General features: G+C 36.1%; 1 protein-coding gene across 2 annotated transcripts in view; it reads right to left on the bottom strand.

Annotated features, from left to right (window-relative positions):
• The window catches only part of LOC149781736 (dnaJ homolog subfamily C member 11-like), a 117,214-nt gene that overhangs the window by 37,156 nt on the left and 68,035 nt on the right, over positions 1-12,023 (bottom strand). For both annotated transcript variants that reach the window (XM_089935848.1, XM_089935847.1), the window contains exons 9-11: positions 8,234-8,358; positions 6,919-7,001; positions 3,516-3,632 (exon numbers count right to left, since the gene is read on the bottom strand). In XM_089935848.1, coding sequence (XP_089791974.1) covers positions 3,516-3,632; positions 6,919-7,001; positions 8,234-8,358 — 325 coding nt within the window. The remainder of the gene's footprint in view (positions 1-3,515; positions 3,633-6,918; positions 7,002-8,233; positions 8,359-12,023) is intronic.

Here is a 12,023-nt window from a genome sequence, read left to right as displayed (position 1 = left end):
ATGCCTACAGAAGACAGCTTCAGCATTCCCAGATCTGCAACATCTCTGTTAGTTACAATATTGAAAACTAATATGGGAGTTCTGTAAGTGGCTGGATTGAAGTTTTTTTACAAAATTCGTCATTGTGAGAAAACAGGCCTGTTGATGCTGCAGTTTTTTAAGTTGTTTTCAAATCAGTGATGTCAATGACTTGAGCAGACTGCAGCAAGAAGGCTGCTTATTTTCAGTTAAAATGTTAACGGTTGTAGCAATTCTTGAGATGGACATCCATGGAACCGGATTTGGAGGACAGAACTATATGGCAGAAGACATAAGTCTTTTAAATGGCTATACAGATGGCAGAGACACTGCTAGATTGAGTAGAAAATAATGGTTTGTTGACCACCATCTTTAGTATTAGAAGTGAGGGGCCATAAAGAACCCTTTTGCAAAGGTTGTGAAGACCATACTGGGGACACTTAAAGATAGGGACGGTCAAGAAGACTGGGACTCCATACATACTAGGGAAAATTAACATCCAACTGTTGGATGAGAGTGTCACTCAAAGTCTTGGATAAGGTGTAAGCAGGAAACAGAAATCTTTATAACCAATACTGCATTTGGGTTGCAACAGAGCTGGAAAAATTATGAAATCGTTAGAGGCAAGGAAGTGTAAATTGTGGAAGGCTCAATCACCAAAACTAGTGTCATTTATACTGTGCATCCATGGCAAAGCCTGGGGCTGGAAGTGGTGTGACCAGGTGTTGGACAACTTTTACATCTTTAGTTTGGGACTGGATATGCTAAAAAGTCTGATCACAGAACCCAGAACAGGTGACACAAGGCATAAGCTGAACCAATGTTGGGAAAAGGGATGAAGCAGAGGACAGACTTATGTCAGAATTGGTACCTGATACTGTCTATTAAGTGATAGATCACAACAGCTAGCACCAGTAATACACATGAACCACCTTATTATATTGATGCTGGCGTGGTTGCTTGAGATATCATGTGATAAAGTCATGTTTTTATATGTAGTGAAAATGCAATGGACCATTACATCAGAAAACAATGCCTGGGTTAGCTTATCATTTGACTGAAAATGATTACTGTGATGCAAAATATTTATCTGCAATCAGGACAGCGCAAACTTCAGTGAGAAAATAGATGGAATATACTTCCATTGCTATGAGAAAACTCTCGGAATAGATCTCTTTTGAGAAAAGGCATACAATAATTTGTAAGATGTCTTGAGTGAGTCAGCTAACTAGGCACAAGCAGAAGTATTAACTTGCGAATCACAAACTTTTGGTGCCAATCTCTCTGTCAAAGGGAAGACCAATCTCATCTGATTTCTGTCTCAGAAAGTAGAAGACAGAAAATACAATGTTATTATATACTTGTAGAAAATTGGTGGGAAAAAATTGTGAAAAAAAAAGACATTTTACTGTTAAAAAATGTTTAATGATCCTGTTAAAAAAATAGTTTAATGATCCAAGAGTGGGACCATTAAATAAATCCTGCAAATGTATGATCTTGTGTATTACATTCTATCTGGATCTGTTGTTCTTGTTGTTGTTATAGGGTTTAATGCCATTTTTCGCACAAGATACTGGCGATATATGGCGGCCAGTATAAATGGTGAAGGAAGAACCTGGGAAAACCCCAGAAAGAATCATCAAGCCATGAAAAGCTACTGGCAAGCTTTCTCACATACCCACACTGGCTGAACCCGAGACTCGAACCCACGCAGACAGAGGTAAATTAGCAGTGATCCGTAATGGTGAGCGCTTTAGACCACTCTGACACTCCGGAACTGCAGAAATATTACTTGCCAAGATTTAAAACCAGCATTGTTTAACAAAATCACAAAATTCTGGTGTATGGCATATATAGATTTTATGGAACTTAATACAAAATAGAGAGCTGACTTATATGATCGTTTTGACTTGGGGTTTGTAGAAAATGCAACAATTCTTTATTCAACATAATTTCCACACTACTGGTATGTGTGTGTGATAGTTTGAAATTAAATCTTACCATATTAGGCATATACAAACATGTCAAAAACTGTTTCAATCTGTTACATTTATATGCATACTAGTTCCATATGGCAATGTTCTGGGCACATCACTTGAAAGAGCACTCTCACAACATGGTTGTGCTGACTAAAACACATGTAAGGTCAGTTTTTAAGATTGATTTAAACATAAAATAGGTAAGAAGTCACCAGGCATGTATGGTAGCAAGTACTAAGACATGAGGACAAGCTATGACTCAGACCATTCAAGCAACTTCCATCTGTCAAACAGCCAAAAGCAAGAACACTTGGCCAAAAGAATCTGTATCAGCAGCATACATTCTGTACACATTTCTCACAAGCCACTTGACTGCACTGTTTGAAGCTTTCTCCAGTTTTAACACCTTCATCCATATCTGACAGGACTTTTGTCAAATGCTAGCAGTATTCAATGCCAGAGTGCTTTCTGCCAGAGATGGTCAAATTTTCTTAAGTGTTTTTTGAGAGTAAGTAATGCAAATGTTTTTCAATTTTTTGCAATGGATGCCATATTTGATGGTGGATCAGGATCACTGCTAAAATTGAAAAAGGCTTTCAATCCAATGCTTTCTGCCAAATATGGTCAAATTCTGCAAGTGGCTGTTTAAAAGTTATTAAAGTTTATTTCCTTTTAGGACCAGCAGCGATATTTGATGGGAGATTGGATCACTTCTAAAAGCCCCATGCCAAGATCCATTCAGAATAAATTTGCAAATTTTTGTGGTGAGAAATCATTCAAATGATTTTATATTTTCATTAAAAGTGGCCACATTTAATGGTAAATCAGTATCATTTGTATAAATCTGAAAATCCTTCAAGCTAAATTGTTTATTTTTTATCAAATTTGGTTGAATTCTGATGAGCAACTTCTGAAAAGGACTCATTTACTGTTCTATTTGCTGTAACAGTGGCCATATATGGTAGCCAATCATCATCATTTGTATAAATATGATAGCCAATCATCATCATTTGTAAAAATATGATAGCCAATCATCATCATTTGTATTAATATGATAGCCAATCATCATCATTTGAAATAAATATCATAGCCAATCATCATTTGTTTCAATATAAAAGGCTTTTATGCCATGATGCTTTTTGTAAAATTTGTTCAATGTTTTTAAAGTAGTTTTTTATAACAAATCATTTAAACATTGTTCTATAATTAGCAATGGTGGCCATATTTAATGGTAGATTGGCCTCATTTATGAAAGCCATCTAAGCCAATGCTTAATATCAAATTTGTTAAAGTTCTGTTAATTGCTTTCTGAGAAACTGTTTAAAGTTTTTTCTATATTTGATGGTCAACTGTCATCATTTGAACAATGAATGATGCAAAAGCGTCTATTAGATACCGACATGTATTTGTTTCTGGAATAAACATACTCTTTTGACCTTTTCATTTGGACATTAAATGTTTTATCTATAAACATCATGAAATAATTAATCCAACACAACTAAATATATCCGTACTTACTTTATTTTCAGCATGACTCCTGTCGGGACACCAAGAACCACTGTAGCCCCAAGAGTGCTGAACTTTGTGATCCTCTTTTCTACTCCATATTCAAAAATTATACCAAATGTCCCTGCCCTGTGGAATACAATTTTGAAAGCTATTTTTGAAGTCAAATTTATCTCTCACAGTATTTATTTGATCATAATACATTAGAAGTGCATACTCTTTCTCACAAATCCGGTCCTTCCCAAGCTAAAAAAGATGCTAAACATGTTGTTTGCCTTATTTTAGCAAGAAAAGTACTAAAATGTCATGAGCTAACCAAGTTAGAAATTAATGCTAAATCCCACTGATCACCAGTACTACTGGAGCAGATGTGCATATTCTTCCAGAGATGTAACTGGTCAGGAGGGTGTGAATGATCAAGTAATTATTATTTTCAAAATAATGTTTCTTTACTTGTCGAACAAGAATGCTCACCTGATTGACATCTAACAGCAAAGAGTGGTTGGCAAAGAAATCTTGTTATTCTTGTTGTGGGGTTTAACGCAATTTTTCAGCACACGATAGGCTATGCATGGCTGCTAGTATTAATGGTAAAGGAAGAACCCGGGAAAACCCCGGGAAGAACCACCGACCCATGAGAAGCTATTGGCAAGCTTTCTCACATACCCACATTGGCCGAATCCTACACTCGAACCCACGCAGACAGAGATCAGGTGGCAGTAGTCCATAACAGAAAGAGCTTTAGACCACTCGGCCACCCCAAGAAATCTTGGTGAGTAAGATGCTTTCTCAATGATGTTCACTAAAATGTTACGAAAACCACTTTCTCATTGTCTGTTTTTTTTCTTCTTCTATCTATTTGTTCAATACTGAGGGAGCTTTATGCCAGGAAGCTCTCTGTCAAAGTTGATTGAATTCTATTAAACACCACTTTGCTATAAAGTTGATTAAATATTTTTCAGCAATGGTAGTTATACTGACATGGTGGTAGCCCTAGGGTATCATTATATTATCATTATATTGAATCAATCAGCCCTAGGGTATCATTATATTGAATCAATCAGCTCTGATTACATTATATTATTGTCCTCAAGAAAATCATTAATATTTTTCTCCAGTTTGTCCTTGTGTTATGTATATGTAATTTAATTATTTGTTTGATAGTTTTAATTTTTTTAATTGCATTACATGCTTTTGTAATGTAACTTTATTTACTGGATTTGATATTGTCCAGAACAGAGTTCAGTTCTGACTGACTGTTTTATATTTTTGATGTAATCAGCTAATAATAGAGACATGCTGACCTAGTTTCTAACTTTGATTGAGAAACAGTAGCAGTTTTAGTAAATAACTTTTTAATTTTTTAAAAATTCTTTCCCAGATTAAGAACCATTGATTTCAGTTAAGGCCATACTGGGAGTATGTGATGTTAGGCATGTAAAAGCTTCTATTTGTGCTAGAAAGATGACCATGAGATCCTCATGTGGGCATCTGTTTTGCACTGTAGTTAGACTTATTACTGATGGTTTGAGAAAGAATAGTCATTTGTGCCTTAACACTCGAGACATTCAGGTATTTTATGTTGTGTCCAGTTTGGGCTAACTATTTTATTTTCTTCAAATAATTTGGATTTCAAGAAATTGTTTTTCCTGGAAATAATAGTGCTCTAAATTAATTCTTGGTCAAGGACATATATTGAAATTTAAATGGAATTCAAACACTGGAATACTAATTTCTGAGATTCAACAAGAGACTGTTGACACTGCAGCACTTCACAGGTTACAACAGATGTCATTGTCTTCCATTTTGGATTTCATTGGGATTTGAACTCAGTTTCATTTAGGACTTTGTAATAATAGAACTTCTATTGTTTAATTCTTGGATTAATTTTGGATTTGATTCATAAAACCGTAAGCTCTTTTTCTCATATTTACCTTGTTTTTCTAGGGAAATGTGTGTGTGCGTGTGTGTATGATTAGGATTTTTAATGTAGCTTTAACAATTTTTCAGTCATATTGCTACAATGTCTGCAGTGTGGCAGTTTTATACTGATGTCTAGCACTGAGGCATCATGCCACCAACATGTAGCATTATGTCCCACCAAGTCACATTATCCTGATACCAGGCCAACCAGTCCTAACACTAACCTCTTAATGCTGAGCACCAAGCGAGGCAGCTGTTAGTACCATTTTTGTAAGTCTTTGGTATGACTAGGCCGGGATTGAACCCACAACCTCCCACAACTGAGGCAGATGCTCTAACCACTAAGCCACTGGAGGGGTCCACCCAATCCCAATCAAAACTGATATAGATGATGCCCATCAAAACTGATACCCACCATAACATATAACCACAAGACCCATGAAAACTGATACCCATAACATGCATGAAAACTTGCACACATGATATACATGAAAACTAATACACAAGATACCCATCAAAACCGATACACAAGATATCCGTAAAAACTGATAAACTCACACCCATGAAAACTTATACACATGATATGCATGAAAACTAAAACTCACACCCATAAACACTGATAAAGATATCCGTGAAAACTGATACACATGATATATATTAAAACCGATACACATGATATCCATGAAAACTAATATACATGATATACATGAAAACTTATACACATGATATACATGAAAACTAATATACATGAAAACTAAAACTCACACCCATAAAAACTGATAGACAAGATATCTGTGAAAACTGATACACATGATACCCATTAAAACCGATACACATGATATCCATAAAAACTAATATACAAGATACCCATCAAAACCAATACACATGATATCCATGAAAACTAATATACATGATACCCATCAAATCTGATACACAAGATATCCTTAAAAACTAATACATATGATATCCATGAAAAAGAATACACAAGATATCCATGAAAGCTGATACACAAGATATCCATGAAAGCTGATACACAAGATAACCATCAAAACCGATACACAAGATACCCATGAAAACTAATATACAAGATATCCATAAAAACTGATAAACTTACACGCATAAAATCTGATATACAAGATATCCATAAAAACTAATACATATGATATCCATGAAGAAGAATACATAAAATACCCATGAAAACTGATACACAAGATACCCATGAAAACTGATATACACCCATAAAAACTGATACACAAGATATCCATGAAAACTGATATACAAAATATCCATGAAAACTTGCACACAAGATATCCATGAAAACTCATACGCAAGATATCCATGACAACTGATAAACAAGATATCCATGACAACTTTACACATGATACCTATCAAAACTGATTTTGTCTATTCAATGATGAACAATAAAAAGAAAATATAAGCAAAATATCTGACAAAAGATAATTTGAAAACTCCAAAATATTAAGAAACTTACTTTATAGCTACTCTGGCCTTTCCTTCTATCTCCTGGAACTTACGAGTGTAACTTCCTATCACAAAAGTAGACAAAATTCCAAGCTGAAAATGAAAAGCACACATGAAATGTACACAATAATTTCTATCCAAAAACAGAAACAATAAAAAAATTAATGTTACAGGTTCCTGTTAATCTATGTAAAACTAGTGTTGGGTAGTTGATACAACAATTAAAAGGCAAATAAATCAGGTAAAAACAACCTTCAATGTTTAAGTCATCTCTGTTTAAGATTATTGGCAAGTTTGTGAACAGCAGCTACATTTTCTTTCAAGATTATTTCAGTTGTTGGAATAGTAAGATTCATTTTTGATGACGATTCTGGAAGCAATAAGCTATCAACAATGCAAGCAATAGGGAAGGGTTTTTAAATTTTTCTGCACATATTACAAAACAACGTATCTACATAAGTCATTCTAGAGTGTATAAAGTCTGTTGAAATAGGACCACCACCTATATGGATTCTATTAGTTCTCTTTGTTATTATTCTTCATCTTAATCTTGTTAATGCACTAACTATTGATCAAAACATACTTTTCAGGATGATTTTAGCAATGAAATAGATTGACTGAAAGACAATAACAATCAGAAGCTTGTATTTGCACAGTTTATCTGTGTTCATAAAGCATTAACAACTGAAATGAACAGATGCATTTATTTCTCTGTATTACCTGTAAAGCCCCCATTAAACTTGAAAATAGTATAACCTCTGAATCCCCCCAATTAAATGGTCAATCCCAAATGTGATGTATATTCATTTTTCTAAAGGGACAATAATATCTTGTGGTCAGAGTGATTCAGATACAGAAATGACAATACTAACATTATAGTTGCCAAGAACAATGCAGTTCGTACCAGGAATTACGTAGTAAATACAGCAGGAAAGTTTGAACAACAGCACTATCCAGTCTCTAGTGAGTGCAAAGTCTGCATCTAATTAAGCATATATTTTGCTATAAAAGAAGGGGGATGTAATCAATACAAAACTACAGTTGTATTCTGTGCCAAGATGGAGGACAGAAATTGTTTGATTTGGCTAATGAATAATACATCAAGGCTGTCAGGCATGCCTCAACAGATACACGCTACACCATACAGAACTCTTTCTTTCCCCTGACCCACTTGAAAACATGCAAAAACTATGCAGTTTTGAGTATGTATCTGTGGTTGGATGGGTGTCATACATAGAAAATTACATACAAGGAAAGCTGAATTATCCAAACCAGACTGTCTCTGTCAAACAGAGCATAAAATAAACCTATTTATGCTACAGTACCTGTATAGAAAATAATGCATGATGTTTCTGGGTGTCATATACAACGGAAGTTGCCAAGAAAGACGGGAAGAGAACATTCCATGTGATTCGGCCCTGAAGGTTCTGATCCAGCTGAACAACCAGCACTGGAAAGAAATATATTAATTACAATTTCCATGTATGTGTGTGTATATATAAAAAAATATATATATATATATATATATATATATATATATATATATATAAAACAAAACACTACATATTTCATAAAATGTAATGATGCTATAAATAAGTTTATGACATAAAAAGTAAAAGTATCATGTCCAAATCTCCTGCCAAGCCTTCCAGTAGGTTTATTAAACTGATGGCCATGGCATGCAAGTCAAGCCTTTCAGTGGGTTTATTAAACTGATGGCCAGGGCATGCATGTCAAGCCTTTTAGTGGGTTTATTAACCAGATAGCCAGGGCATGCAAGTCAAGCCTTCCAGTGGGTTTATTAATAAGATAGCCAGGGCATGCAAGTCCAGCCTTCCAGTGGGTTTATTAAACTGATGGCCAGGGTATGCATGTCAAGCCTTCCAGTGGGTTTATTAAACAGATGGCCTGGGCATGCATGTCAAGCCTTCCAGTGGGTTTATTAAACAGATGGCCAGGGCATGCAAGTCCAGCCTTCCAGTGGCTTTATTAAACTGATGGCCAGGGTATGCATGTCAAGCCTTCCAGTGGGTTTATTAAACAGATGGCCTGGGCATGCAAGTCCAGCCTTCCAGTGGGTTTATTAAACTGATGGCCAGGGTATGCATGTCAAGCCTTCCAGTGGGTTTATTAAACAGATGGCCTGGGCATGCAAGTCCAGCCTTCCAGTGGGTTTATTAAACAGATGGCCAGGGCATGCAAATCAAGCCTTCCAGTGGGTTTATTAAACAGATGGCCAGGGCATGCATGTCAAGCCTTCCAGTGGGTTTATTAAACAGATGGCCTGGGCATGCATGTCAAGCCTTCCAGTGGGTTTATTAAACAGATGGCCAGGGCATGCAAGTCAAGCCTTCCAGTGGGTTTATTAAACAGATGGCCAGGGCATGCAAGTCCAGCCTTCCAGTGGGTTTATTAAACAGATGGCCAGGGTATGCAAGTCCAGCCTTCCAGTGGGTTTATTAAACAGATGGCCAGGGTATGCAAGTCCAGCCTTCCAGTGGGTTTATTAAACAGATGGCCAGGGTATGCATGTCAAGCCTTTGATTGAAGCAATGCTAAATTTTTAAAACCAATACCATAATTATTGACAATAATGCAATTCCTTGAGCCACTGGAAATTTGGCTACCATATCAGAATTCCTACTAATTGGGCTCAACAATATTGTAATAACTTTTCAGGTTATAAACAGAATCTAATGTTTGTCCTCATTTAAAATGAAATTAAGGAAACTTGCTAAATAATTTTCATCTTTTTCTCTCCACGGCTTATTAAAGATAGAAATCATTCAACTCATGTCACAATTTCATTCAAATATTACTTGTCATTTCCTGTGGGTGCTCACACTTCCTCCCTATGAAAGATCACCTCTCAGTTATATTTGTTTTATGAAACATGTATAGTACTAATTAGAAATCACTGTACAAATAATGTACATAAAATATGTAATTTAAAATATGCTTATTTATCAGGATGAAACAAAATAGAAAGGTAGAGATCCATTCGAACTAAAAAGGTTCTCATTGGAAATGCAAACACCCTGGGGTCCCGAGTGGCCGAGTGGTCTAAAGTGCTCTCCATTACGAATCACTGCCATCTCACCTCTGTCTGCATGGGTTTGAGTCTCGGGCTCGGCTAATGTGGGTATGTGAGAAAGCTTGCCGGTAGCTTCTCGTGGGTCAGTGGTTCATTCTAGGGTTTTCCCCCGAGTTCTTCCTCCACCATTAATACTGACCACCATGTATAGCCTATCATGTGCTGAAAAATGGCGTTAAACCCCATTACAACAACAACAATAAGCAAACATCCTTACACAGCGCCTGAAAACTAACTTTAATTTCCTACTTAACCGGAGAGATAATAATTTCTTGTGCATATTGGTCACATGATCACTAACCTGTAAATTCATTCATTACAATTTGACAGAGAAAGTGCTCATTATTTTCTTTATAAATGGATGAGCAGCAAATATGATTCCTCTGTGGTTAAAGTAGCAGATTCACAACTGGAAGAGTACTGGTTCAAATCCTGTGAATGGATCATCCTATGTTGTCTACTGTGGTCTGTCTCTAGGCAAAGAACTTTGCTGCAATTGCCTCCTGATGACCCAGCCTTCATGTATTGCTGTGCCATAAAACACCAAACAGATAATACACCCAACTGGTGACACAGCATTCATGTATTGCTGTACCACAAAACACTAAATAAAGTGATGACACAGTCTTCATGTACCAAACAAACTGATGATGCAGCCTTCAACTACTAATGTGCCCACAAAACACTAAACAAAGTGATGGCACAGTCTTCATGTACCAAACAAACTGATGATGCAGCCTTCAACTACTAATGTGCCCACAAAACACTAAATAAAGTGATGACACAGTCTTCATGTACCAAACAAACTGATGATGCAGCCTTCAACTACTAATGTGCCCACAAAACACTAAATAAAGTGATGACACAGTCTTCATGTACCAAACAAACTGATGATGCAGCCTTCAACTACTAATGTGCCCACAAAACACTAAATAAACAAGCAAATTACTGATGAATAATCCATTCTTGTCTTTTTAATTTGAGGTCTGCTTCAAGCAAAAATCCTCCAAAAATTGCTACAAATTGAAAACAGTGACTTCACAGTATGCCATTGCCGCAGTCATTGGTAGTTAATTCAAAACTGCCTTTAGGGGGCCCCGAGTGGCCGAGTGGTCTAAAGCGCTCTTCGGTACGGATCACTGCCATCTCACCTCTGTCTGCGGCAGTTCGAGTCTAAGATTCAGCCAATGTGGGTATGTGAGAAAGCTTGCCAGTAGCTTCTCGAGGGTCGGTGGTTCTTTCCGGGGTTTTCCCGGATTCTTCCTCCACCATTAATACTGGCCGCCATGTATAGCCTATCGTGTGCTGAAAAATGGCGTTAAACCCCACAACAACAACAAAACTTCCTTTCCATGCTTGCTCTTTTTATTATTAAATGCTACAATCCTTACTCAAACCTTTTAGTCTATCCCTAGGAGCAACTTTCAGAAAGTAACAGCCACTTGACTTGCCCAAGAAAAGTTGCAAATTTTCTAGGAAATTTGAATTTTAAGTCACTTTCCTATAATTACATCATTTGAGGATTTAGAGCATTGTGTGTACCTCTATTCCATGCATGGGTGTATATTAATACAAGTATGTGTATACATGGAAACAAATAAAATGGAAGAAAAAGAAGAGCACCACATGGTACATGCCTTCCTCAAAAGTGCTGCGGTGGTGGGAAAATGGTTATGTGGGTGTGGGTTCTGGTTAATTTTATTTTAATAATGGCAATGTTGGAATGTGTTTATAGGATATGTATGTGACAAGAAATATTATAAAATGTAAGAAACCTTGCTTTAAGATGCAAATTAAAACTTCTCAGTCATACAAAAACCAAACATATATAAGGAAATGAATTTGATAAGTTAACTAACAAACTGGTACACAACTTATTTGATTTCAGTCTATTAAGTTCATAAATAGTTATGAATGTAATTGCAAAAGACTTCAAATCCCTTATGATGACCTTGACTTTTGAGGTACTGTGGTGTGTAATATATAAAACACCATAAAGTCCTGATACCAATTTCTTCAAT

The sequence above is a fragment of the Sinohyriopsis cumingii genome, chromosome 15 (assembly GCF_028554795.1).
Source record: "Sinohyriopsis cumingii isolate HCF-2022 chromosome 15, ASM2855479v2, whole genome shotgun sequence".
NCBI lineage: Eukaryota > Metazoa > Mollusca > Bivalvia > Unionida > Unionidae > Sinohyriopsis > Sinohyriopsis cumingii.
This window is presented reverse-complemented; position numbering and strand designations above follow the sequence as displayed.